We start from the raw sequence: 26,381 nt of genomic DNA, 5'->3' as shown, positions 1-26,381 counted from the left end.
GTTCATCTCTTTGTATCTCAAGGCCCCCTCCTTCCACTCCTCATTCCATTGATTCTCTTAATTATTTCCGTCCTTATTCTCGGGAGATATTTTACTGGCCAGTATGTGAACTTCTCCCAATGTGTTCATATCTCATTACCTTCACAATCTGGCAGTTTCCTTTTCGTCTTCCCCCTGTGGCTGTGTTCACTACCTCTACTAGATTTTAACAGGGTGGTGAGTAATGTGTTATCTGACTTACAGTTATTGTTCTTTTCTTTTCTAAAGCCCCTATTGATTTCTTTTGGATCCCACTCATTGGCAAGTGTTGCCCAGTCGGGTATGCTTGTATTTAAATTCTGCACTAGCAACCTTTATATTGGCTCCTGGTTGCAATGGGCTCTGTCGAGATAAGGTGTTCTATAAGACCATCTGGATGGTGATATCATATTACAGTATTTCTAATGGACCACTACTCATGGAGTATCATGAGTTAAACTAAAGGGGATTTTGCCAGTCCCTGCTGATGTTAGAGCTGAATCAGTCGAGATCAGTTTGCTTTTAAAAATTAGGGAATGTGGTTCACCTGTTGCACTGTCTCTGGAGATCTGTTCCTCAGGTCTCCCCAATACTTATGTCCCCCCCCCCTTACTTCTACTAGTGGAGCTTGGGAGTCCTTACCACACCCAGTTCCCAGTCACTTGGATGGTGGACAAAGGATTTACCTTTGGAGTGTTGAGTTTTCTCCACTCACAGAGAAGAGGGCAAAGTTGGGGACCTTCCTACCTGGGTCCCTGGAAGTTTTTCCCATATATCAGTAGGAACAGGACCAACCTACGTGGGAGCCTACTCGTAAAACCAGTCCAGATTGGTAGGGGGGGGGGGGTGCTTGGACCCTCTTATGAACACTCTCAGGTCTTATGTTGTTCATGCAGTAACATCCTCTCCTTAGTTCCATGGGTAAGTGGAATTCTCTTTGCCCACTTGGTGGGGGAGTAAAGACAACTGTAAATCCAGACTGGATGAGTTCTGGACTTTGGTGGAGTATGGCATATGATCCTATCAATCTAGACCTGGGATGTTGCCTTTTGGACTTCTTCAGGTTGATCAGAAGGATTGTCCACTTTGGTGTTGCTTTCTTTCTATCATAAATCCGGTGGTTTGAAATGCATCATTCTGTGGTTACTGGTAGGGATCCTATCACAAAGATGTATATATATATATATATATATCTGCGGTCCAACTGCCCTGGCCACCAATATGGGATATGGATACTATGACCCCTTGAATCCAACCAGAGTTGTGGAACCTCATCTGTTTGGTCGGGGCTGGATTATCATACTTGTATTATATTCCACCCTTTTCAATTTTCTGTAGTTCTGGGTGAAGAGTATACCTGTTCTGGATGTAGTGCGGTGTCCCCCACTTTGATACCACTTCTCGTGGTACATATTTGTTCTCTGCAGGCACTTTTTGTATGATCTCTGTCCTCACCGGCCCCTCTGCCTTCTCAATGTGGGATTCAAGCTATTAGTGTCAGCAGAGGTATGTATATTTTGGAAGTTATCATTTTCCTAAACTGAAAATGTTTTTCCAAACATACTTACCTCTGCTGACACTCTCCCTCTCTTCCTCCCCAGTAAGAGCTGGTGTTAGTGACTGGAATGTGGTAAGTCTTGAAAAAGTAATTTTATTGTCTGCATACAGTGCTTATATACAGTACCTGCATAGAGGGTGTATGAGGGCTGGCGTAAAGTTTTGCAAATTAGATATTGCCGAGAGCAGTCGAGTGGGGTATATAAGGACTGGAGCAAGCAAACAGAACATTAGATGACAAAGATGAAGATCGAGAAATAGATATTAGTGTCAGTGGAGGTAAGTATGTTTAGATATGCATTTTCAGTTTAGGAAAATGATAACTTTTATTTGCTGTTTCAAAAATAGCTGTTAAACCTGACTGGTAATTAAACTTATAAAATTGATATGTGTATGTACTTGTATATATGACAGTGGCGTAGCTACCATGTATGCTTGTATGCTCAAGCATCCACATCATTTCTACAATTGTTTTTAAGATATATAATATATATTTAATGTATAAACATAAAATATAAAGAAATATAAAAGTAACATCTTCCTATTCGTTCATTCAAATTTTATTTCAATTTCTCACTGGTTATAACGACTTGCTCCCCATACTCCCCCACCAGGGCTTCACATGTATGCATCCACATACATTTAATGCTGGCTACACCATAGTATGAAGTATTTTACCAGTAGGTGCCTATATACTGAATAGTGTTCAGTTTTTTAATATCAGTTACTTAAAAAGCTAAATAAATTATATCTGTGTATTAACAATTAGCCTGCAAATTGATGAGACTGAATTTGGTGACACCACCATGTGTGTTCTGATTGTTTCGTAAGCATCTAATATATATATATATGTATATATAAAAAAAGAAGAAGACAAAGCACACCAAAAAGGAAGGAACAAAACAAAAACAAACAAATAGATGTCTGTATAACTCTTGGAACTAAACACTACATTAATTATGTTTGGAATCATCAAATCCCACAAAAGGGCCAGCATTGCCTCACAGGGAATTCTTTTCCGAAATCCACATCAAGTGGGTGAGTACAGAGAGTGTTAAACCCATCTGCCCTTGTTCAGTGACCACCAATGAGGTGAGGTTTTCTGCAAGACTACTTCAGGTATATCACTGTATATTTAACCAGGCCATTTCTGCACCTTTGCCCAAAAAAGAAGAACAAAAAAGCAGTGCATGGTGTAGTCTTGCCCTTACACTTGCTATCTAGTCTTGGTAACCCATTCCATTGTCTCTCATTGAGGACCCAATTCCAGATAATTGAACCTGAAAGCAGTGGTCCATGCACACACATACATACATACACACACACACAAACACACACACACACACACACACTGGTGTTCTCCATGATTTCCTTCTCTTCTGTTCTTTTAGTGGAACACTCATGAAAGAACCCTTACTTCCCCAGTCTTAAGCCACTGTGGATGTTGATATAGAGAGTTTCCTCTGCAAGTCGTGTCTCCTCCCTTCTCTGGTAAGAGACAGACTATGCTCACCACTCAATTGAGATGTAGAGTTGGGGGTGTAATCTTGAAGGACACCCCATTACAATATCTCCTAAGAAATAAATGTTAATATGCCCAGCCAGATGAACTTGGATTTTCCTCAGGACACAGGTGAGGGCTTCTCTCCTTCCTCCACCTGTCTGTATAATTTCTATCATATGCAGTATTTAGTGTTTAACCAAGATGGAACAGCTTGATTCCCTACCAATACTACACAATTCCAACCACATTGGCAACATGTAACCACCAGCACAGGATTTTCCTGATATCATTTGCTTGACCAACACAATAAAAAATGAATGAAAGTATTCTCTGCTTGACAGATGTAGTCTCCCACAGAGTGCTGCTCCACTAGGTGACCCCCCCCCCCAGTCTCATGGATGTAATGGCTTTTCCTTTTTCTTTGTAATTGATCAGTGCTGGCCACTTCACTTTTTTAAATGTGAAATTCTATCTCTTAGTGGTGTAAATATAGGTAGTGTTGCTGAAGTTAGCATTTTATTTACCTGCAAATGTATTTCAGGTAGATACATACTTCTCTATACAACACGCTCGCCCTCCATTTTCACTTGTGGTGCATTTCATTTGCCTCATCATGTGCTAATGCTTATGGGGATTACAGTGCATGGAGTTTGTCACCCTCTTTATGGTGGCGAGCTACAGAATTATGATGATTAAGTTGTACCCTGGTGCAATAATACACAAAAACGTAGGGGTGAGAATTTGTTCAATGCTTTTGGCATGTGCAGGAAATTCCATGGAAGTTGTGTGAAAGGGAATAGCTCTTAGTGGTGCAGAGAGGTAAGTATCTATCTTAAATGTATTTTGAGGTAAGGAAAATGTTAACATTTAGTTTTCTTTACATTTTATCTTGGTGAAAGTTAGTGTTCAGCTTTGTAAGAAACATAATGATAGTGCCCTTACATTAAATGCTGGTGAAAATTTGGTAGCTGTGATCCATCAAAAATAAAGTGATAATTATTAAATGGTTCTTTAACTTCTATTTCTATCACAATCTGATAAAATACAATATTTCCTATCCTAAAAAACAAAATATGCATATTCAAGTGTGTTATTTGACTTTTCTCAGATAAAACATCAAAAATTGTAATTGTCATAACAGTATAAGGCATTTTTTCGTATTTTTAATACTCCATGTTTATGATGGATAAATTTCTGTATTTAGATTATTTATTGTATGATAAAGTTAATTTAGGAAAATACTAACCTCTTCAATTTTGATAGAGCCTATTGATTTTTCTACAGTAAATACTTTCTTCATTGATATTTAATTTGATAACTGTACATAGACTTTGACAACTCATTAACTAGTATATTTGTTGAATACTTACAATGTAAAACTAAACTTAAAATAGCTTTAAAAGTACTATTTGGTGATTTAACGTATTTTAAAGAAACCATGTTAGTTGTTGAAAAATGAGACATGTACAACAACTACAAGGTTTAAGGTTAATGCAATATAATTTTGTTATATATGTCCAACTTCAACCTACTGAAACACCATAATTTTTCAGAAATGATTAATTTCAGTGATTTTTAACACAATTTATCACCTACTTTACACTAAAATGTGAAAAATATTATCTTAGCATTAAATTCTTCAGATTTACTAGTTTTTGTATATAATATACTCCTGTTTCTTAATAATGTACCTTCTTTTGTAATCTCACACAGACTTTGATAGTGATACTGATAATAATACTTTAGGGACAAAATCTTGCACATTTTATGATCATTGCTGCTCAATAGCTCTTACTGCTTAAGGCCATAAATAGAGAATTGCTTATTGCGGTCACCAGTGGAATGGAAAATCTCCTTTCAGTGTTGTTCCACCATTGAAACTTTACCTCTCAGCCAAGCATTCACTTTCAACTCCTCGTGCAGTTAGGATGAACAAACATATTTTTTTTTTTGTACAGTTTGGTAAATTTATAGATGGCCCTAATAAATCTGCTAGTGTCCTGTTTTTCACTTGCTTCTTCAGTTCTTAATTAAAAATTAACATGCCTCACTAGCATTTTAATTCCATGAATAGGAATTGAATTAAAAGTTATTTAAATTTTAGGTTAACTAATTTTTAGCTTATATTTCATAACAAAATAATTATTGCATTGACTAAAAAATAAAATGTTGATATAAACTGAAATATGTAGCTATTGTTAAATTATTAAGTTTTTAATTTATTTAATAAAATACAAAAGTATTTTTGTGATTCTTTAGAAAATGGACAGTGAAGAAAAACTTCTACAGTTTGCTCCCTTCAGTTCGTGCTTGGATCCTGGATTTTGGTATCAGCTAACACAACGTAAAGTAAACATATATAAATTGGACGACAGCCCAGTGTCAATAAGTGGCTTTTATTCTAATGGTAATCAAAGAATATATATATAATTATATGCACAACAGTATATTAGAATAGATGTTTAAAATCTATCAGATAGTTATTTCAGTGTTAGCAAGTATGTTTTTGAAAACATTAAATGAACTTGATTATTATAAATTTAAAAAGTACTTTTTTAAATGTTTTCAAATTGTATTTAAGTGAAGTGAATCTTTTATATTATTGATAAAACATCAATATTATAATTGAGATTTAAAGTTAGTTATAGCCTTTTCATGATTAAAACAGTATCATACTGATGCTTATACTAATGTACAATTCAGTTGTGGTTATTGTATTATATATATACACTTTTTTTCGTGTTAAAATGTTAGTGGTAGGGTCCATGTTTCAGGAGTGTTTTTCACTTGCGTTACAATAAAGAAAGGTGAAAACATAACATGGAAATTATTTGAATAAAATACATCTATCTCTGTTTTTCAGTCTGTTAAACTTACCAGTCTGAAAATAACACAAAAGATGCATAAAAAAACCTGACCAAATAAAATTTGCTTTATGGACATTTCGTTTTGAATAATCACCCTTTTCCAGATTCAAATGTGAAATCCAGATTTGAAAGAGGGTAGTTGCTTGAAACATTTTTCTTTCCTTCATTCAAGATTGCTAATCAATTTTAGCACTTTAATCGTAGAATTTATCCAACGGAAACCTCAAAGTAACTAATTCATTTGTTCCTGTTTGTTAACTATCTCATCAATTATCAAATCAGAGAGGGTATATTCTGCTTCTGAATAATCTTGATTCAGTAGTTCAAAAGTATTTTTATGGATATCGGTTCTTACCACAAAAATATATTTCAGGTTAGAACTTTAAAGTTATCATAATCCTTAATAAGTAAAGTACCAATTTCTTTTTATCCTAAAATCTCCAATCTAGCAAAACAAGTGTTTTTATATAAATATCAGTTTGTAAAAACATCATAGTTTTGCAAAAAAATAAAGTTTGTTTGTGTTTAGTCAAAGCCTTTTTTTTTGTATTGAAATAGTAAACTATAACTATAATTTTCAAACAATGAATTTTATTATGCATTTACTTTCAACATAGTGGTACTGGAAAGTTTCCTTCATATGACATTTTCATTTGGCATTTCTTTTTTTTTGTTAAACAATCTATGTTTTGGGTGGAATTCAAAAAGAAAGTTACCTTAATTTAGGTAAGAATATTTGTTCTATAATCTAAGTAAGTGTGATACAAACTAAGAATTCCAGTTTGCAGAAACATACATTTTTAAAGGGCTCAACCAAAACACGTTTTGAAGTTAAAGATAGAAATAGTCTTAGAATTGCAGTTAGTTTGCTTTTGGATTTTTTTTAAAGAAAAAAAAAACAAAAGAAGGCAAACTTCTTCCCTAAATAATTCCATGACCTTTTCCTCTATGTTTTTCTAAGCAAAGTTAAAATGATTAAAAAAAAAAAATAAATACTGTACATTTGGAGGAAAATTATCAACTTGTTTGTATGCCTTTATTGTAGGAGAAGCACCAGGACTCCCAGTTTTAGCAAATATAGACTACACAGCATTTGATGGGTAAGTGTTGTATATTAGTTAAAGTTAGCATGTTTCCCATGATAAGGTACATTTTGATTTTTTCAAAAATATCAGAAATAGTAGTAGATGTAATTTAATACATAACAAAGTGCTCTTAGACTTTATATAAATATGAATTGGAACTCATAATAAATATTAAACTGTTTTGTTGGCTAAACATTTTAGTTTTAAACCTTCATCAGAAATTCCATTCATAGTAACAAATTTTCTTAATGAACAGTAACACTTCAAAAACAGGAGAACAAACAAAACTTGACATCTGTTTGAGGCACATAAGACAAATTTTGAGAAACAAAATAATTTAATGATTTGTAAAAAATGAATTGTCATATACTCCAGATTGATACACAAGATGATACTGACAAATCACAGAAAATTAGGTTGAGACTTGGGAAAAGAATGGATAAGAATCATTGATTAGAATGAAGTTGAAAATTGCTTTATTGATTATACGTGTTTTAAAGTATTAAATTTTCAAGGAATTTTCCTTTTAATTTTTCTTCTTTAAAATAGCACATTGATCCAATTGAATTGCTAGATTCCTTTTTGTATTGTTTGGTTAAGTTAAGACTAGGATATGTGTGCAAGTATTCCTAAATTTCTGTACGACACTTTAAGATGTATCTACCAGGTACACATCACTTGGGACATCTTAATATTGAGTAGTATCAGTATTCAATGGGCCCGGCATGGCCAGTTGGTTAGGGCGCTCGATTCGCAATCTGTGGGTCGCGGGTTCGAATCCCCATCACACACACTCGCCCTTTCAGCCATGGGGGCATTATAATGTGACGGTCAATCCCACCATTCGTTGGTAAAAGAGTAGCCCAAGAGTTGGTGGTGGGTGGTGATGACTAGCTGCCTTCTCTCTAGTATTACACTGCTAAATTAGGGATGGCTAGCACAGATAGCCCTCGTGTAGCTTTGCACGAAATCCAAACCAACCAAACAAACAATATTCAACATTGAAATATATTGGAGTAAGAAGTGATTTGATGCATGCTATAATGCTTTACAAATTGGAATAGAACTTTTTCTAGTTTTACATGATTATGGAAAAATCTGGAAAGTTGTGGATGTGTTTTCATGATCAGATCATTAAAAGTCATGAAATATTGTAAAACCAGAATATTTTTGACTGGTATAAATTTTCTTGTTCTCATGGAAATTCTTGGTACCTAAGAGTTAATGAGAATGAATATTAAAGCTATTCTACCCAGTAAATGTGGTCTTTGGAAATTGCAAATTTGTCATGGAAAAATTTGAGAAACATCTTTAAAATGTATAGAACTTTGTGTTTATGTATGAAATTGCAACACCTAATCAATTGCATTATTGGTGACTTGAAAGATTACTTTTGTATTATTATTATTTTCATTGCTAAGCATTGATAGTAACATTTGGCAAAAGGTTTTCAAATTAACTAAGATTTCTGGATTGTTGTTCAAGTTTTTGAGTAAATATTGAGACTGTAATTCAGAAATAATTGTAATGTAGTTGTGTGTTGTTATGCATGGCCTTCTAGTGTTATTTTGTATTTCTTTAGGAATCGTAAGGCACCAGCACATCAATTTACCTTGATGGGCACATTATACAACACCAATATTTTGGACGAATTTAAACAGAAAGATAAGCAGAAGCTCATCTTAGATTTTGGAAAACAAGTAAGGAATAATTTTATATCTGGTGTTCATTTGTATTAACACTTTCGCCACATATCCTTTACTGCACATGACACAAGGTTTTAGTGTCTTATATTAAAGATTTTATTAAACTACTTTTTGTTTATGTTATACCAATTAGTATAGCTTAAAATCTTAGCTAATAATCCATATTTTAATAGTATATAGGTTTTAAGTTCTTAATTCTACAAGGCAATATTAAAAAATATCTAGAATTTCCCCTAGTGTGACACATTTTCTTTAGGCATCTTATTTTCTCAATTATACCCACCATCCCTTCAAAAAGTATGAAATTAAATGTAAATTACTCATTATAAAATCATCATTGCTAGACAAACCATAATTTTTATACCCTTTAATTTTGTTTGGTTACAGAGCTGTCAAATAGAAAATCAGACCTCTCGTGCCATGCCCATCTGTCACATCCTCTCTTTCAGGATTTGTTAATAGATCTTTTACATTTAATTATACACTACCTATAACCAATAGAAAGTCGAGGTTTTCATCTATCAAATGACATATTGTATAACAATGTGTTCTGAACAGCTAAGCATCAATTTCACTTATAATACACAGTTCATTCTCATGGACTAGCTTGGATGAATTTGTTATGGCTCTTGTCATATAGCTAGAAAGCTAGTTTGGGGAAAATTGTCTACTTTTTGCATGTTATTAGTCTATGTTCTTTGGTACATTATTTGATTAAATAAAAATTATTTAGTGCATTACTACCATTAGTAATAAAGAAGTAGGGTTAAATGTCATCGACAATTGACAGCAAGAAAAAAGAAGATTGGGTAAGTATTTTATTTATTATTTTTCATGTTTATTCTTTATTTATTATTATAAAAATAACTAAAATGTAAAAGTAGGGATCTTTTTAGGTTAGTAAAGATAAGATTAGGTAAAATAAATAATAAAAATGTTTCGCAAGACACGCATGCAAGCAACTTGTAGTAGCTTGTGGGTAATGTAATTTGATAGCATAATGCGAACTGCATGTTCCCCGAGTGATTTACAACTTATAATGGCTCAGATAGTAGTTAGACACAAATCAAAGAGTAATCAGAAGGGCAATAAAACAATAAAATTTAATTATAAATGTATACTGTTACAAGCTTAAAGCTACTTAGGATAAACAAATGTAGTTTCATATTGCAATTTTAAGTCATTCTAGAAATAAAAAAGGTTAATATAGATTTAATTTGATTGTTTATTTTTTTATAGTTACAAGATCAGTCAAATTGACCGATCCCGTATTGGAATAGGGTAGAGAAAATAACAGATAAGATATATACTGAAAAATGTTTGAAATGTATTTAAGAGGTTTTAGGGATTACATAAAAGAAATTTAAGATTTTTGAGATGAAGAAAAGAAAACAAATACTCAGTATATTCATGGTATATTCATTAAAAATACTTCCCTAAAAACGAATTTTTGTACATGAATGTCAGAATTTTAAAATCTGTTCCTTATCAATTGTCAAAATAAAAAGGCTTTTAGTTATATTTCTTAATAGTATAAATATATACTATGTTGTTGTTCGGCTTAGGATTCTTCCACAGTAGGTGTCTGTGACTTGTTAGCAATGAATAAACAGCACTCAATTCACTTGTTTTCAAAATAATATGTATATATTCAGAACAAGTTAACGTATGTACAATAAATTCTTCAACACTATAGATATTATGGGTATATCATAAATACTATATATGTAGTTCTCTCCTCGTCAAATATCCACTTAGGCCTATTCAATTACTTTAGAATTTCAGTTGACAAGCCGAAATATCTTCTCTATTTCTATCACACTAGTACTCTCTGTGATTCAATTACAGTTGTGGCACGAGTTACCATAATTGTTTGGTCTTTTTTCTTTTGAAAATCCTCTGTTCCTTTTGTCAAAGTGCACTCAGGCTGATTCAATTACTTTAGAACCACGCTCTGACGGAATAGAATTATTTTCCTTATCTTCTTTTCTACTGTTAGTTTCACTCTAACATATTAAACATTAGGCTTATGTCAGTTGTTAGGGCTATCACATCTACGGTACTTAACTTCACGCCAACTTTATTCTCTTTCACTATTATCTGTCTACTGCTTCCTGCTTGTCTCACACTATTTATATCATTATCACTTATTCGTCTGCCCACCTTCTATATTCTCGACGTCAATAAATTATTAACAAAACTTCCTACATTCATCTGCTTTTAACTCTTATTATAACAAAAATTAAACAATAATAAAATTTTCACTCACTATAATAAATTAATCAATAATATCTAAACTAAATAGTCTTTTATATCATGACAATGAAAGACTTAAAATTTGACTGAAAGACTGCCAAATTTCATGAAAATATACACACTATATTGATAAAAGTATTAAATGTATAAAGACTTTAAACGAGTACAAAAAAGTCATGTAGTATATAAGTAGTTTGTCCTTGAATAAAGTCATGTAGTTGGATTTAGTGGTTGTATAATTTTTAGGCTGTAAGATTTTAGAAAGTTTCTTGTGAATGGCTGTTTTTGTTGTTTTTTTAGTAAAAAGTAATTCCTTTCATCTTAATTTATTGTTTGTATGTTTAAGAATCTTGAAAATGTGTCCAGTAGTTATTTTTTTTAGTAAAGCTATAATTTCTATCTGTTTTTTGTTCTAATAAAAGCATACTCTCTTTTTCTCATTTGTTCATGCTGCTGTAAGCTGTTTTTTAAATTTAGACTTTTCACTAAGGTTAACTGGAGGGAGTTTCTTAATGTCAAGTGATGCGCTTGTACCTTAATTGATAGAATTTCCTAAGTTGATGGTTTGAGCAATATTTAAAAGCTCAGACACTTCACAATAGACTGAGACTGTTGATTGATTAGTGAGTCTGTTACAATGGTTGTTTGATTATTGAGTTAACAAATACATTACTTAATTAGTCAGTTTTGTGAATATACAAGAAAGCTGCATTGGTATGAGGGAACTTGGAAAGTATGTGTTTTTTCTGATTTGATATCTTACTTCTCAAAAAAAGCTCTTTCTCTATTAGTACTGCCCCCTACTGGGACAAATTTTTCACTTGCCACTAGCCTTGTAATTCCCACTTCTTTCTGCATATCTACATGCAAATGATCATGCAGCTACCCTACACCAATAGGAGTGTGACACTACCCCTATTGTAAGTAATGCCCTTTCTAATAATGCATCTCTTAATCACTTCTCGATTGGCAGTCTTACAGTTAAGATGTGTTTGTTTTCGAGAATATTTGAATTTTTTTCTGGATATCTTTGTTTTTAGATACCTTTTGTTTCTTTGGTTTGAATTTGTATTTTGTAAGTATGCACTCACAGTTTTAAGTAGTTACTACTTCCACTGCTGTTCTTGTTCTAGCACAGTTATCAGCAAATGACGTGACTACTGTGATCTGTAGTGAATTGTCTAATTTCATGCAATATTCACCATCATTTGAGGAGCATCCTGTCATACCAGTGCCTGGTGTGTCTGACAGGGAGGATGAGAATTTGGTCAGCCTTTCTCCCCATCCTGAATATGCTTCTCAATCTCGTGTCATATCAGGGGACTTGCTCAGGCCTCCTCTCTTTGTTGACTTGATTCATCAGGTATGTTCGATTTTGTCTTTGTGTCCTGTTTCCTATGATTCTACCCATACCCTCCTTGGGGACAAATCTTTGGGTCAATATCTGGTTTTTCCACCTTCATGAGATATTGGGGTTCATGCTAGTTGTTTTGCGAACAGTTGAGAGCAGGGGCAGTGTGCCTCATCCCCAACATACATTGGACAATCATGCTTTTGCTTTTCTTCATGTCAGCTACCCTATTTAGACTCACAATGTTTGAAAACTCTTATTTCTTTGTGGTGTTTAGACCCTAATACTTCAGTTTTTTTTTCCCAACTATTTGGAGTCCAGGGTCGAATCAGCCCATCTACATCACTCCATACCCTCATTGGTTTTTTTGTTTGTCCCTAACACCTGTTCCTGTCTCAGTGGCATGCCTCTTACTTTCTAACCTTCAGCATCTGTGACTTGATTCTCAAGTAAGGGCTGGTGGGAGCCAGACTCTTGCACTTCACCCGTGTCTAAAGGTCTTTCATGGTTGATCTGTGGGTTTTAAAGGTTATTTTTGATGGACTGACTCTTCATTTTCTGTTATTTCCACCATTGTCTCCCCATCCTTTTTCCTCCCCTACTCCACAGGATCCTGTTTCCTGCCAGCATGTGTTGGAGGTGGTTCAGGATTTACTATGCAAGTGTGCATCAAACGAGGAGAGCCTTTTCATCCAGGGTTTTACTCTCACCTGTTTGTCATTCCCATAAAAAACAGGAGACTGGCATCCATGATCAACTTATTGTCTCTGAATTGTTTCCTTGTTGTTCCCAAGTTCATCATGGAGTCATACATAACTCTCCATTAAGTTATCACTCCAGATCTGTGTCAGATGCATATTTTCATATTCCCATTTCCACAGCATACCAATCTTTCCTTTGCTTTGTTCATTATTGGTGTGTTTTTCAGTTTGAAGCACTTCTGAGTGGCCTAGCTGTGGCTCCTTATGTGTTTTGTAGAGTTGTCAGGTCATTTGGTCAACTGCTTCATTCCCAGGGCCTTTGTTTCTACCATTACTTGGACGATTGGCTACTGCCGGCATCCTCAGACTGACTCTGCCATCCATACTCAGTTTCTTCTTTGGGAAGCTGCCAAGGTCGGTTGGCTCATCAAGGTGGAAAAGTCATTCCTCACACCTACTCAGTCTCTAGTTCATCTTGGTGTGTTTATCAATTTACTTTTCAGTTGGTCTCTGCCTGACCTTCTCCTTCTGCTTAGGAGGTTCTATCTCTTTTGGGGTTGTGCCCACATGCATCATCTTCTCTTACCCTTCCATCTCCATTACTGACAGACTTTGCCTAGTGGATAGATTAGATGAATACTACTGTGGGGGTTCCTCTTTCTCCGCCTCGTCTGGATTGTCATCTTTTTTACCTGTACTTCTCTTTCCGGTTGGGGAGCTTATCTCAATGATCAGGAAGTTTTGGAATGGTGGACTCTTACAGACTCTGCTTTCCATATCAATATTTTGGAGTTTGCTGTTCAGCAAGCTGTTATTCATTTCCTGCTGTTTCTTTGGGGACAAGTGGTGATGGTTCACTCTGACAGTTTGATGGTGGGGTTCTGTATCTTCATGCATGGAGGCTCCTGATTGAGGGACCTTTGTTTTCAGACAATGGGTCTCCTTTATTGGGCTTACAGCCATCACATTAAATCGCTGGCATGCTATATTCCTGTGCCATGACTCTGGTCATGGATTGGTTATTCAGACCCAACAAGATTTTACTGATGGAGTGGTCTTTGGATCCTGTCGTGTTTTGGGAGTTGTGTGTGTGTTGGGGTAGCCCCAATTTGGATGCATTTACATCTCCTCTCAACACAGAACTTAACCATATTTGGTTGCCTGTTCCTTATCAACAGGCGGATGGTGGATGATTACAGCCGAAATTGGACTGATTGTTACCTATATGCTTATTCTCCTATTTGGCTTTTTTCTCATGTCATTTCAATAGTTCTGACCACTCCTTGTTGGGTTCTGTTGGTGGCTCCATATTGGACAGCTCAGACTTAGTTTCCACTTCTGTGATGGCTATTGGTGTCACCACCAGTTCGTCTCCCTTTGTCTCCCATGTTCTTTCATCAGCCTCACTCCATCATGTGTCATCCTTTCCTATCCACACTCTATCTTCACACGTGAATTTTGTACAGTCCATCGCCAGATGGTCCAGACTTTCCAAGCGTGTTGCCTCCTTGATTTTCCATCCAGTTTGACTATCCTCATTGGCAGTTCATCAGAGTAAGTGGACTACATGCTGCTATTGGTCTCTACACTGGGGTTACCATCCTTCTCAATCTACTGTTCCTCACTTGTCATCCTTACTCCCTTGGCTTTATACCAGGGGAATCTAGGTTTCCTCTGTTGTGGGATATAGGGGAGCTTTGTCTTCCACTTTTTAATTTACTGAATTTGTATCTCTGTTCCAATCTCCTGTCTTATCTTTATTATTTCATTCATTCTGCATTGCTTTTCCTCCCCATAATGCTCCTCTTCCCAATTGGATCCTCAGTGTTGCCCCTCATTCTCTTACTCATCCTCTGTTTGAATTTTTATTGTCTTGATCATTACATAACCTTTCATTGAAGTCCTAGTTTCTCTTGTTTTTGGCATGTGGTCACCATCATTCTGATGTTTTTGTGATTCACACTTGCCATATATTGTTCCATCATTCCTATGTTCTCCTCTTTCCTGACCATTCCTTTATACCCAAGACTTCAGCCGCCCGGGAGGGTAATTCTGCTTTAACTCCCATTTCCCTCCCCTCCATCTCCCACCTTTATGACCTTCCAGATTCTGATTGCCTCCTATGCCTGGTCTGGTCCCTTCAATTATATATGTCACGCACTGCTCTCTACCATGGTTCTTGGGTTCATTTGTTTATTTTTTGGAATCCTGCCATTCACACGATCGTTCTCCCATTACCCTTATGGGTCAGATTCACCATGTAATTTGTTTAGCACATTTTTTCCTTTCACTGGTTAATTGTCATCTTTTTTTTGTGTCATTTTCCCATCAGCTCCATCACCTGACCATGTTTCTGGCTGCCCATTTCCATCTTCCTTTGGAGGATGTCATCAGCACTAGTATGTGGACTACCCCACTTACCTTCATGTCACAATACCTACATCACTTGTCCATTTCATGCTCTGTGGGTTTCTGTTTACCTCCAGTTGGCATTTAACACACTTCTGTTTCTCTGTGACTGATAAATACTCAGTTTATTTTCCTTTACAGAGGCTCTTGCTCATACATTATGGATCCCACTCTGTGATGAGTGGTGCCTGACCAGGTACACTTAGTATCAAATCCACACTGTACATTCTGTGACCATGCTAGATAATTATAGAATTGGGGCACTTCCTTCCATGGACCTGATGTACAATTCCAGATGCCACCAGTTATTGGTTGATTGACTCCATCCGATGGTCATCCGTGCATTAATGTCAAATAATATACTTGAGGCTATATAACATGTCACAGGATCATGTTATGCACACTGTAAAGCAGACAGAGGGAGCCCATCTCTGCTTCGTGGCATTGAGGCTCTTCCTACCATGGACCTGGTGTATAATTCCAGATGCCGCAAGGTATTGGTTGATTAACTCTGTCAACATGGTAGCTCTGCCTTTCAAAATAAGGGATCACAGTTGCCCATTGCACTGTTGCTGGTGCTGCGATCCTCCAGACTCTCCAATGAATTCTCCACCCACCTTCTTCTAGTGGTGTATGGGAGTCCTTGCCACTTATCAGTTCTTAGCTGCTGGGATGGTGGACCATGGAGACTAGTCCTCCTGAGTGAAGCACAATACCACTCAGTTGAGAGTAGAGTGGTGGCATTCTGCTGGTGTTGATGGTGTGATGCCCCTTCCTACCATGGATCTGATGTGCAATTCCAGATGTCACCAGCTGTTAGTTTTAGCAATCTGCCATATCTATATATATCCTGCAGTTTGCCCTTCCATCTGTGTTATTTCTTCTTACTACCATTCTATGGATGTCTGTTCTCGGTTGGGTCAGGTGTTGGTTAGAGATAGTCCTACTGCGGACTGGATGGTAAATTCCCTATGCCACCAGGTTTTGAACTGGAGATGCTACCACTGTTTGATGTCTTTCTTCATCTTCCTACCTTCTGTTGGATGTTTGTTCTTGGTGGATCTGGTGTTATTTGAAGTTGGACTAAACACGATTACCTGCATGTGTAAGGCTGGCTTCCCTGTTCCTACTACAGACTGAACATAACATTCCCATTGCTGCCAGATTTTGGACCAGATATGAATGCCTCCTGAGCTCACCTAACTTCCTACCATCTGCTGGATGTTATTTTTGGGTAGATCCAGTGTAGGTTGTGTTGGATGTGCACACATGCGGAGTCGGGTTCTTGGTACGGATGCTTGTATTCCCTTGGGTGCTATCTCAAGGAGGATCATATTCTCACCAGCCTTCCACCAGTTCAGTGTGGGATTCTAGCTTTTTGTGAGAGGAGATAATATATCATATTGGAAGTCAACATTTTCCTAAACTGAAAATGTATTTCTGACTAGATACTTACCTCCTTTCACATTTTTTGCCCATCCTCCCCACTTCCGATGTATTTGTGGACTTGGTCATGGCCAATTTCGAATTGATTAACAGATGCATTATTAGAGAGGGCACTAGTTACGATTGGGTTAGTGTCACACTCCTATTGGTGAATAGATGATAGATATGCAGAAAGAAGTGGGAGTTACAAGGCTAGTGGTGAGCAAAAAATATGATCCAACTAATAAAATTAATCAGTGATCATAATAATGATGATAAAATATATGTTAATTAGAAAAATATTTGAGATAAACATGTGTTATCTAACTACTTTTTATGACATGAATTGTGTATTATTATTATCATATAAAGAAATATATGATTTTTTCCAGAAAATATATCCCTAAGTTACATGGAACTCTTACTTTTCTTGTCCAGTAATGTTATAATCATTACAGTATCACAGATGTTACAAATTCTGTAAGTTTACTGATAGTATTAAATTATTGCATTATTAGATAACTGAAACATGTATTTCACATTTTACTGCTATCACTGATATTAACTGACAGATAACAGCAATATGTTTTGTTTTGTAATTCTGATAAATTCTGTTGTTTTTGCTAATTGGTAATATTGTTTACCAGTCTCCCCCTGTCATTTCCAAATGAAAATTAAGTTTTGCAAATATTCTATATGAGAATTTCTAAACCCTATTTCTTGGAGGTGCTTTTTAGTAAAAGTTGGGAATACTTAATTTTTGCAGAATTCAAACTTTGTGAACCTGAAAATTAGTTGAATTAATTACACATTAGAAAATTTTCTGGTCTGTAATTATTCTAACCATAATTATCTAACAATTAATGCACTGTCTGCAGAGCCATAGGAAGCAGTTAGGCCATGGCCTAACCACTTTTTCTTGGCATGTATAGTTACAACTTGTGTATTAAAACTTGCTTCTTTTAATTCAATACATCATGTATGTATGTATGCAGTATTTTGCAGTTATAATGGCTCAAAATTCAATTTCATAGCATTAACTTTTCAAAACCCAGACCTCCCTAGAAATGGCATTGTGGCAATGGCCTGACCATTCCAAAATTACTTCCTGTGCCAATCTTGTCATGATATGCATAAGGGTTGAGTGGAACAACAGTGCATTTATGTTGGATGTTGCCTGTATTGCATTTTATATCTTAATAATGTTGACAAAGGCTTAAATTACTTAGTATTGGGCAAAAGGCCTCATCGGCACTGGATATGGATGATATAATGCAGTTGACATTTTTTTTTCTTTCACTTTTAAGTTCTTAGAATTACCACACACGTCAATTAAACTCTAAATGGTACTTAGAAAAATATACATTTATTATATTTGTCACAGTACAATAATATTAGGCTTAATGTATTTTTATTTTGCCTCATATGATTTATCTAAGAAGGAGATTGTATAATAATAATAATAATAATTTAACCACACTATGTCCACTATAGTCATTGTTTCGCCAGTATAAGAACTCATCAGGAACTCATGGGATTCAACAAATATAATGGTTGCAATACTATTTATTAAAATAACTTATTTAGAAATACAATAAGCCTAATACTATTGTTTTATGACTAGAGCTGAGTGATTATTAAAATTTACTAATCAATTAATTGTTTGATTTATTGATCTGTTTCAAGTTTGTTATTCTCACACGAAATTGATCTTCCTATTTTTAGCTTTTTTCTCTCTTTTTAAAGACATTTTCAAACTACCATTGGTTTAACGTGATAGACATCCTCAGGTCAAACGATTTAGGATTAAATTACTTTTTTAATCCTGTAACAAGCAGCAACCTTGAATTAAGCAAAAGTAATAATGAGAAATCATAATGGCAATATTTTGATTGCTTGTATGGATGGAATAATTGGAAACATTAATTTTGATTATTTAATTATTTTCATCATTGTGACATCAGTCAATTAAGCTGAGCAAACTTGAATTAATCAAAAATAATGAAAATTCATAATGGCAATATTTTGATTATTTGGAATATTTGAAAGGTAGTCATAATTTTGCAAGTGCATTTTCCACACTGACTTTTTGATGTGACCACATGGAGGGAAAGTCACATCCTGTCAGTGCATGGAGTAGCATAAGGTTCTACAGGTTCTAATGGTGCATTTTATAGAATTTCTTCACAGGAATATAATTCCTTTTTTCTTTTTTTTTGAGATACCATCTATTATCATAAGTTATTATAGTACATAATTTCTAAGCATGCCACAAGCATAAGTACGACATCAGTGTTCTTTACATAACAATGGTTTCGGCATTGCAGTAAATGGAATGCAAAACTAGCATGTTGTCTGTTTTCTTATGATTTGCTCACAGTTGGGTTAAATTGTCATTTGTTTATAATGGTATCAGATATTTAGGTGCAACCAATACTATATATTTATTGACAGAAAAGCAAACATAAAAGTCAAATCAATGCAGTGAAATGTTAAGAAACAAACACCAAGAGAAACCTTTGACTTGTCAGTACACCAGTAGTGTGTTTACTGACAAAGTCCATAAAAAATGCAGTATGCTTCATTCTCTAGTATTTTGGGCAGACCTAGACTTATACACCATTGTTTTAAATTACCTCCACCCAGTTTATCATGAACTGTGGCTAAAATTACATTGGATAGAGTATTATATATCTTCTACTACATACTATTTAGAAACTGTAAATGTATAAATAACAAAAAACAAGTGTCACTTAGCTTTGATATCAAAAATGGATACATACAATGTATAATTATAATTTCATGGGTATATACATACACAGTCATGTTTAAACTATTTTATTGCAAAAAAGTGAGGCATAAATTTAATGTATTATTTATAAGATCCTCATTACACTTTACAATTACCAGTAGAAAAAAAAAGTGGAAGAAACTTCATGAAATGAAATATTCACTTTGGGTGGGCATTCTGAATCATCTGTTTAATGCTTCATATCACATAATGCTGCTTGAAAACACTTGTATTCAGCAAGTATGAATTATATAAGAAGACTATTTCCAACTGTTAGTAAAATGTGCTGTGAGGTTCAATTTCTAGGCGTGTTTCTGCTTTCCATCTAGAATATATATGCACATAGTAAGTAGTTAAGTTCTCTGCATTTTGGTTTTATTTTCAGCTGTAAGGTTTACAAAGTAATCTAGTTGGTTTTTTAAAAAAAGTTGAATTACTGACTCTGTTCAAAATTAGTTTGTGTTTTTAGGAGTAGCATAGGTATTTAAAAATTAAAGTTAAACACATACAGCTTTGTTACTTGTTTCCTCAGCTACATAAGATGATACATTGAAATGTCAACTAGTCTATTATTTGAGTAATGGGAATGTTTATGAATGATCTTTCTATGCATACTCAGTATTAAGAAATAAAGCTTGCCTAAGATGTTAGGATACAGCTAATCAGTGAAGCAGTTGAAAGTAAACTTAATTAGAATAGAACAGCATAGTATTATTGGATTATATTTTCAATATTAGTAACTAATGGTTGAGTCACTACACCTTCTGAAGAGCTCTTTTCTCTTGCAACATTTTTAATTCTTGGATCAAAGAAACTTGCAGAAAAAAAGTCACTAAATATATGTTTTTGATATACTATTGAACATTTCATTTTTAGTCTAAACTGCAAATATTCTCTTTTCAACTTTGTGTTTTTCAATGCATTTAATTTATTTCAGATCTGGAGTGATATTAAATCTGGGAAAGCTTTAAAAAAGCCATCGTCAACCTTATCACTGTTTTTAGCTGTGACGTTTGCAGTAAGTATCATGAAATTTGGCATTATTTTTTAAAGAAATTTTGACAGGTGATATGTCTATTTTATTATTATAATTCTAATAGGAGAATACATGAATAGTTAATTCTCATTGAAATGTATAGCATAATGTGAGTTATTAGCTGGAGATTAACTTGCATGTTAAACAAGTAGGGGACTGTTACCAATGAGCTATAAAAACAAAACTATCTGGTTCATTTCATGGACATTAATTGTGACTTATGGCTGAAGTTTGGTAAATAAACATTACAAGATCAAAGGGGTTATGTGCATTGTGACTAGAAAAATATCCAACTAATATTATCATTGAGGTTCTATATTCACATAATTAGGTGAAATATTCTGTTATATTATATTTAGACAACTCATGCTAAGGATTTGTCATTTTAGACTATCTAAAGGTTGAGTTTGTGTGTGTGTGTGTTAGTCTGTCTGTTCTAAATATTAACTTCTGGTTAAAATTAACTACAGTTGATGTTGACTCGAAGTCTTAGCTTAAAAACTTGTCAGTAGACTGTGATCTATCTGCAAATTCAGTCACACCTTCGTTAAAGATTTAAAATCACATTGCCAATAATATCTGTTAAGATATGTTTACAAAAAAACATTAGGAAATTTTTAAATATGCATCCAGTTTCTGACCATATAACTTGTAAATAATGCTCTACATATTTTTTGAAATTTTCTAAAAAGAAAAACCCTTGATTACAATTGCAGGTTTTTGCAAGTGAAATTTGACATAATTCATTAAATCATTATTGGAGTTTTTTATTTTAAATACTAAATATGTAACATGAAATAGCAAGTTGATAATTCACCTTTTAAAATCAATACAGTACTTACTTGATAATTAAGATTTTTTTAAAAACCAGATAAAAATAAAAAAGCTTTTAGAAGGACTGGTGTTTTGCTTAATTACAATTACTGACTAAAATATATTAAAATACAGTATAGCATTTATAAGAACAAATAAACATTGTGTGCATAAGATAGTTAAATAGAGGTGCAGAGCTCAAAAATTGTTTAGTTCAGTAGTGGTAACATTTTTACAACATTGGATTTGCTTCTCAGTCAACAATGAAGAACTCATTAAGAGAAAATATCTAACTCCCTGAATGGGACATTAACATGGTCCTTCATGCCCTCACTTTACCATCGTTCAAACCTCTTTCTGTGTTTTTCCTGTTTCACCTCTCTTTGAAGGCGTATTTCCTCTTCCTCCTTCTGGTCTGCAGGCATTGTAGTTTGGATATTTTCACCCTCGACATTACCAGGACCTTGTACCACTCCTCCTACCTTATCCTTTATCCAGATAGCGCTTTCCTTCTCTAGACATCTGCACAGCTCGAGAAGGTCAGTCTACCTTTTCCCCTATCTGCGTATCATCTATGTCTCATCCCTACCCTTGTCCTGATCAAAATAGACTCCTCTGTCCTGTCCGTACCCTCCATTGTTATATTGCTCGCATGGCTTCCATTCGGGGGTCCTCGTTTCCACCTTTTTATCCCTTGGCAACCTTCCTCTTCCCGTGATCTTTCCTCATTACCTTGACCAATTGGGTTCAACATTTGATCCAATTGGCCTATTCCTCCTTGTCTCCTTCCCAACATGATCTTTTTCATGTTTCCTCACATCAAATCCGTCACCTTACCTTCTCTCTCGCTTCTCGTCTTCATCGGCCATTGGAAGAGATTCATCTCCCACTACCTATACCACATTACTGTTTCTGCTTCTTCGGGGTATTGCCTGCCAGACTTTGGTACAAATGTGACATGAGGTAAGTCCTCACTAACGCTTTATTTTCTTTTAGGGGTCCCTGCTTAGGCTTCAATTTGGATTCTGCTCTATGGTGAGTGATGCCTGACCAGGTATTCTGTCTGTACTCGGAATGGGTTCCACTTAGATGGCTATAACCATTTGCAGACATCTTGCTATCAAATCCACACTGTAAGCCATGTTGATTCTTACACATTTTCCATGGCTATTTATGCTCATCCTTGAGATGGGGTGTTTCACAAGATCACTAATGTAAATTCCTCATGATAACTGCATAATATGCCAGTCCCAGACCGTACCACCCATGGACGGCATGGGTAAAGCAGAAGGGGATTGCTGACCATCCCTGCTATGCCTAGATTGAATATATTGGTGTGGTATGCTTTTCAAAATAGGGTTTCGTGATCACCCATTGCACTGTCTTGGGTTTTGCAGTATATCTGGACCTTCCACTGCACTCCCCCCCCCTTCTTCCAGTGGAGTACAGGAATCCTTACTACTTATAATTTCCAAGCTGCTCGATGGGTTCCACAAAGATGGCTATAACCATTCAGTTCAGAGTAGGGTTATGGTGTTCTTCCAGTGTAGAGGAAGTTACAAGATCCTCCGGATGAGTAATTATTTCCTGCAGTTGAGACACCCAAATGCAGTTCACCCCTCTGATAGAGTGCCCTTCTCCCACCCTCGGTTCCCAGCGAGTGAGGTTTTGGATATCAAGGTGAACCAATCACATAAGTCCTTACACAGATTTTGGGTTGTCCGTCTCCCCCTCTCGACTTGTCTTTTGTGTTGTGGGTTGGAGAAGGTCTATGTAGTCTGTTTCCGCTTCTGTCCTGGGTTTTTCCCTCATTGATTGATGAGGTTGTTACTGACCTGGGGTCATTTCTGGCTGGTTTTACGTTCACTGGGCTTGAGTGCATGCTATGGACTTCCCTCGGATTCTGGATGACACATTTCCAGTTCCCTGACATTAGGTTACACTGTGAGTTCTTGGAGTAGGATGTTAGGTTCGCTCTTGACTCTGGGACTTGAGGTAAGACAGTATGATCCTCATCCTACCCTCGCAAGGATGTCAGTACCCAGTGAGTGAGTGAGGTTTTGGATGTAGTTGACCTACCGAGTATGGTCCGTCGCGCCCTAGCCACTCGACACCATGGGATACATCCTCACTTGCACACTTCCTTCATGGGATTAAGTGATTCTGATTTCTGTTTAAGAACACATTGCTAAACTAGCCTCTTCCACACAGATGTGCTCCCTTTAATGTTCTGCCATGTATGGTCCTCCTGATCATGTTGATGTTCATAGCAAAGAGATACCTGGCTCGGATGTGGTGAGGTACCCCTCCTCAGATCACCTGATCTGTTCCCCTCATATTGGGGGTGTCCTCAGGACACTTCCAGGGGGATATGCCCGTGCTTCTCTCGCACTGATCCCTCCTCCATTTCAATGTGGGATTCAAGCTAATCTTGTGAGCGAAGGGAGAGTACCTTATCAGAAATTATAATTTTCCAAAATGAAAATGTATTTCCGATAGCTACTTACCTCTGTTCACACTTCACACCCGTCCTCCCCACAATCTTCCGGTGCTCGCGTCTTCTGCTAAACGATGAAGTGATAGTTCAGTAGTGGGGTGTAGAGGGTGTAACATGTGCCATGTGATAGTAGTGCTCTCCTGTTGGTGGGAAAGTGATGCATGATGATTTGCATGAGAGACGTGTTGGAACTGTAGGGAGGATGAAGGCTTGTGGCATGCATTTCTGAAAAAGTTTGCATAAAGAGGGCAGCACAAAATGAGAAAAGCTAATTTTGTGAGAAGATAAAAGTACCTATCAGAAATACATTTTCATTTAGGAAAATTATAACATTAAAAAATTAATATTTTAAGTAGACCTACTATAGTGGAGTTTGACTGCCCAACTAAAAGATATAAGTAAATTCATAAGTGTAATTTTATGACCTTTTATTCAGGACATTAAAAATTTTTATAGGAAATACCCTAGAGTATTTAACCTAACTTCCTGAGTAATTGTAATGCTGCTTTAGTCTCTATTGATGTTGTGTCTTTGTATACTAGTATTGATCATCGTTTAGGTTCAACAGTAAGTAAATACTATCTTGAATGTTTTCCTGAGCATTTATGTAATGGATTTCCTTTAAAGTTGATGTTAGATGCTATTTTATTCATTCTGCTCAATTTGTTTTTTCTTGCTACTAAAATTTTTTTTGACAGCTTAAAGTGAAGACCACAATGGTCCCTACTTACATAATGTTAGTTATGGGTTTTCTAGATTTAATAATGTATTCTTTAGTAAATTATAAATATGATCAGGTAATAGGGAATTATTTGTTGAAACTAGTTTTGTTATATTAATTGATTTATGATGAAAATTAGATATCTAAACATGTTCAATGGTATTTTGAATGTTACTGATGATAATGTTATTTTTATTAATGAAGACAAGAAGGAACAATTATGCTTTTTAGATTTTCATTGTAAAGCTATAACTTTCATACTTGTTTAGATGTTTTTAGTAATCGCCCATGCCATATCAAAAGAAATATTCCATTTAATTTGGCTAAAAGAGTTAACAATTCTAAGCGATTATAATAATGGAGAGATCAAATGGAATAAAGGTATTTTTACACAGTAGAAACTACCCAGATGTTGCATTTTATTATGCATAAAACATTGGACCAAATGTCCACAAGGTCAAAACTGCAGTTACCTTTATTTCAACATATATAGTTCAAATTTTGTAACAGATATTAATGAGTTAGAAGTTTGATAGAAAGCTGTTTTAATAAAGGACTAAATTGGTAAAGTTAATATTAGTTTTTAAATGATTACATTGTGAAACTTGTAAATTTGATTATGATACCTATAATTAGAATTCAGAAATAGGAATTTTAACTTGTAGAAATAAAATATATCAATTATGTACCTTAGGTTATTTAACTCTGTTGCACCCAGTGGTAGTATCTTGCGAAAGAGCAAAATTACACCAATGATTAAAAAATATACAGAAAATACACTAGTACTCATTCTTTTACACATTAAAAAAAAGAACTTAAGAGTTGAATTTGATTCAATAATTGAAATCTTTAATTTTATAAATAAAAATTAAGTCAAAATTTTTAATTGATTTCAGTGTATTTCCAATAAATAGAATACATCATTCATAGCTCCCTAGGAGGAAAGTAGAAATAGTTTTGAACAAAATATTGCTAATTTTGTCTGTTAATTTATGGCACAGTTACAATCCTGATTTTTTTTAAAGCTTGTAAAAAGCTTGATTTACCATTTTTGTTTTAATTATGATATTGCAGTTTGATAAGAAAAGAAATGTTGTTTAGTGAAGTAAGGTGAGGTAGCCTATCGGATTTTGTACTCGACCATATCAAGTTTTATTTCACTGACAAGGCCACTGTGTTTGTCAATTTTTACCATAGATTTTATCAGCCTAAGTAACTACTTGTGTAGGCAAAGAAAATCACTGAATAGAAATTACCCAGACAATCTTATAGATGTTGCATTATATTATGCATAAAACATTGAACCAAAGACTAACAAGGTCAAAACTGCAGTTACCTTCATTTCAACATATTGTCCAAATGTTGTACTAGATATTAATAAGTGAGAATTTCGATAAAAAGCTGTGTTAATACAGAACTAAATACCAATAAGGTTGGATTCTTTGTTTTCTTTAGTAGGTTCATTGTTGGGTTTGGAACAACTTGTGTAGCAACACTACTCTCACTATTGAAATAAACACTTAATCTTGAGTTCATATCTCTCTGTTATCTTATATGTTTAAGTGGACTTTAAAACTAATCTTAAATCTATACATACACACACACATACACACACACACACACACACACACACACACACACACA

At 34.9% G+C, this 26,381-nt stretch overlaps 1 protein-coding gene across 2 annotated transcripts in view; it reads left to right on the top strand.

The window, feature by feature from the left end:
* LOC106460380 (ubiquitin-like modifier-activating enzyme ATG7) overlaps nucleotides 1-26,381 on the top strand; it is a 61,697-nt gene that overhangs the window by 4,568 nt on the left and 30,748 nt on the right. For both annotated transcript variants that reach the window (XM_013920073.2, XM_022387090.1), the window contains exons 2-5: nucleotides 5,339-5,486; nucleotides 6,992-7,046; nucleotides 8,614-8,731; nucleotides 20,608-20,688. In XM_013920073.2, coding sequence (XP_013775527.1) covers nucleotides 5,342-5,486; nucleotides 6,992-7,046; nucleotides 8,614-8,731; nucleotides 20,608-20,688 — 399 coding nt within the window. In that variant the 5' untranslated portion in view covers nucleotides 5,339-5,341. The remainder of the gene's footprint in view (nucleotides 1-5,338; nucleotides 5,487-6,991; nucleotides 7,047-8,613; nucleotides 8,732-20,607; nucleotides 20,689-26,381) is intronic.

This window comes from Limulus polyphemus, unplaced genomic scaffold (genome assembly GCF_000517525.1).
Source record: "Limulus polyphemus unplaced genomic scaffold, Limulus_polyphemus-2.1.2 Scaffold761, whole genome shotgun sequence".
Classification (NCBI taxonomy): Eukaryota; Metazoa; Arthropoda; class Merostomata; order Xiphosura; family Limulidae; genus Limulus; species Limulus polyphemus.
This window is presented reverse-complemented; position numbering and strand designations above follow the sequence as displayed.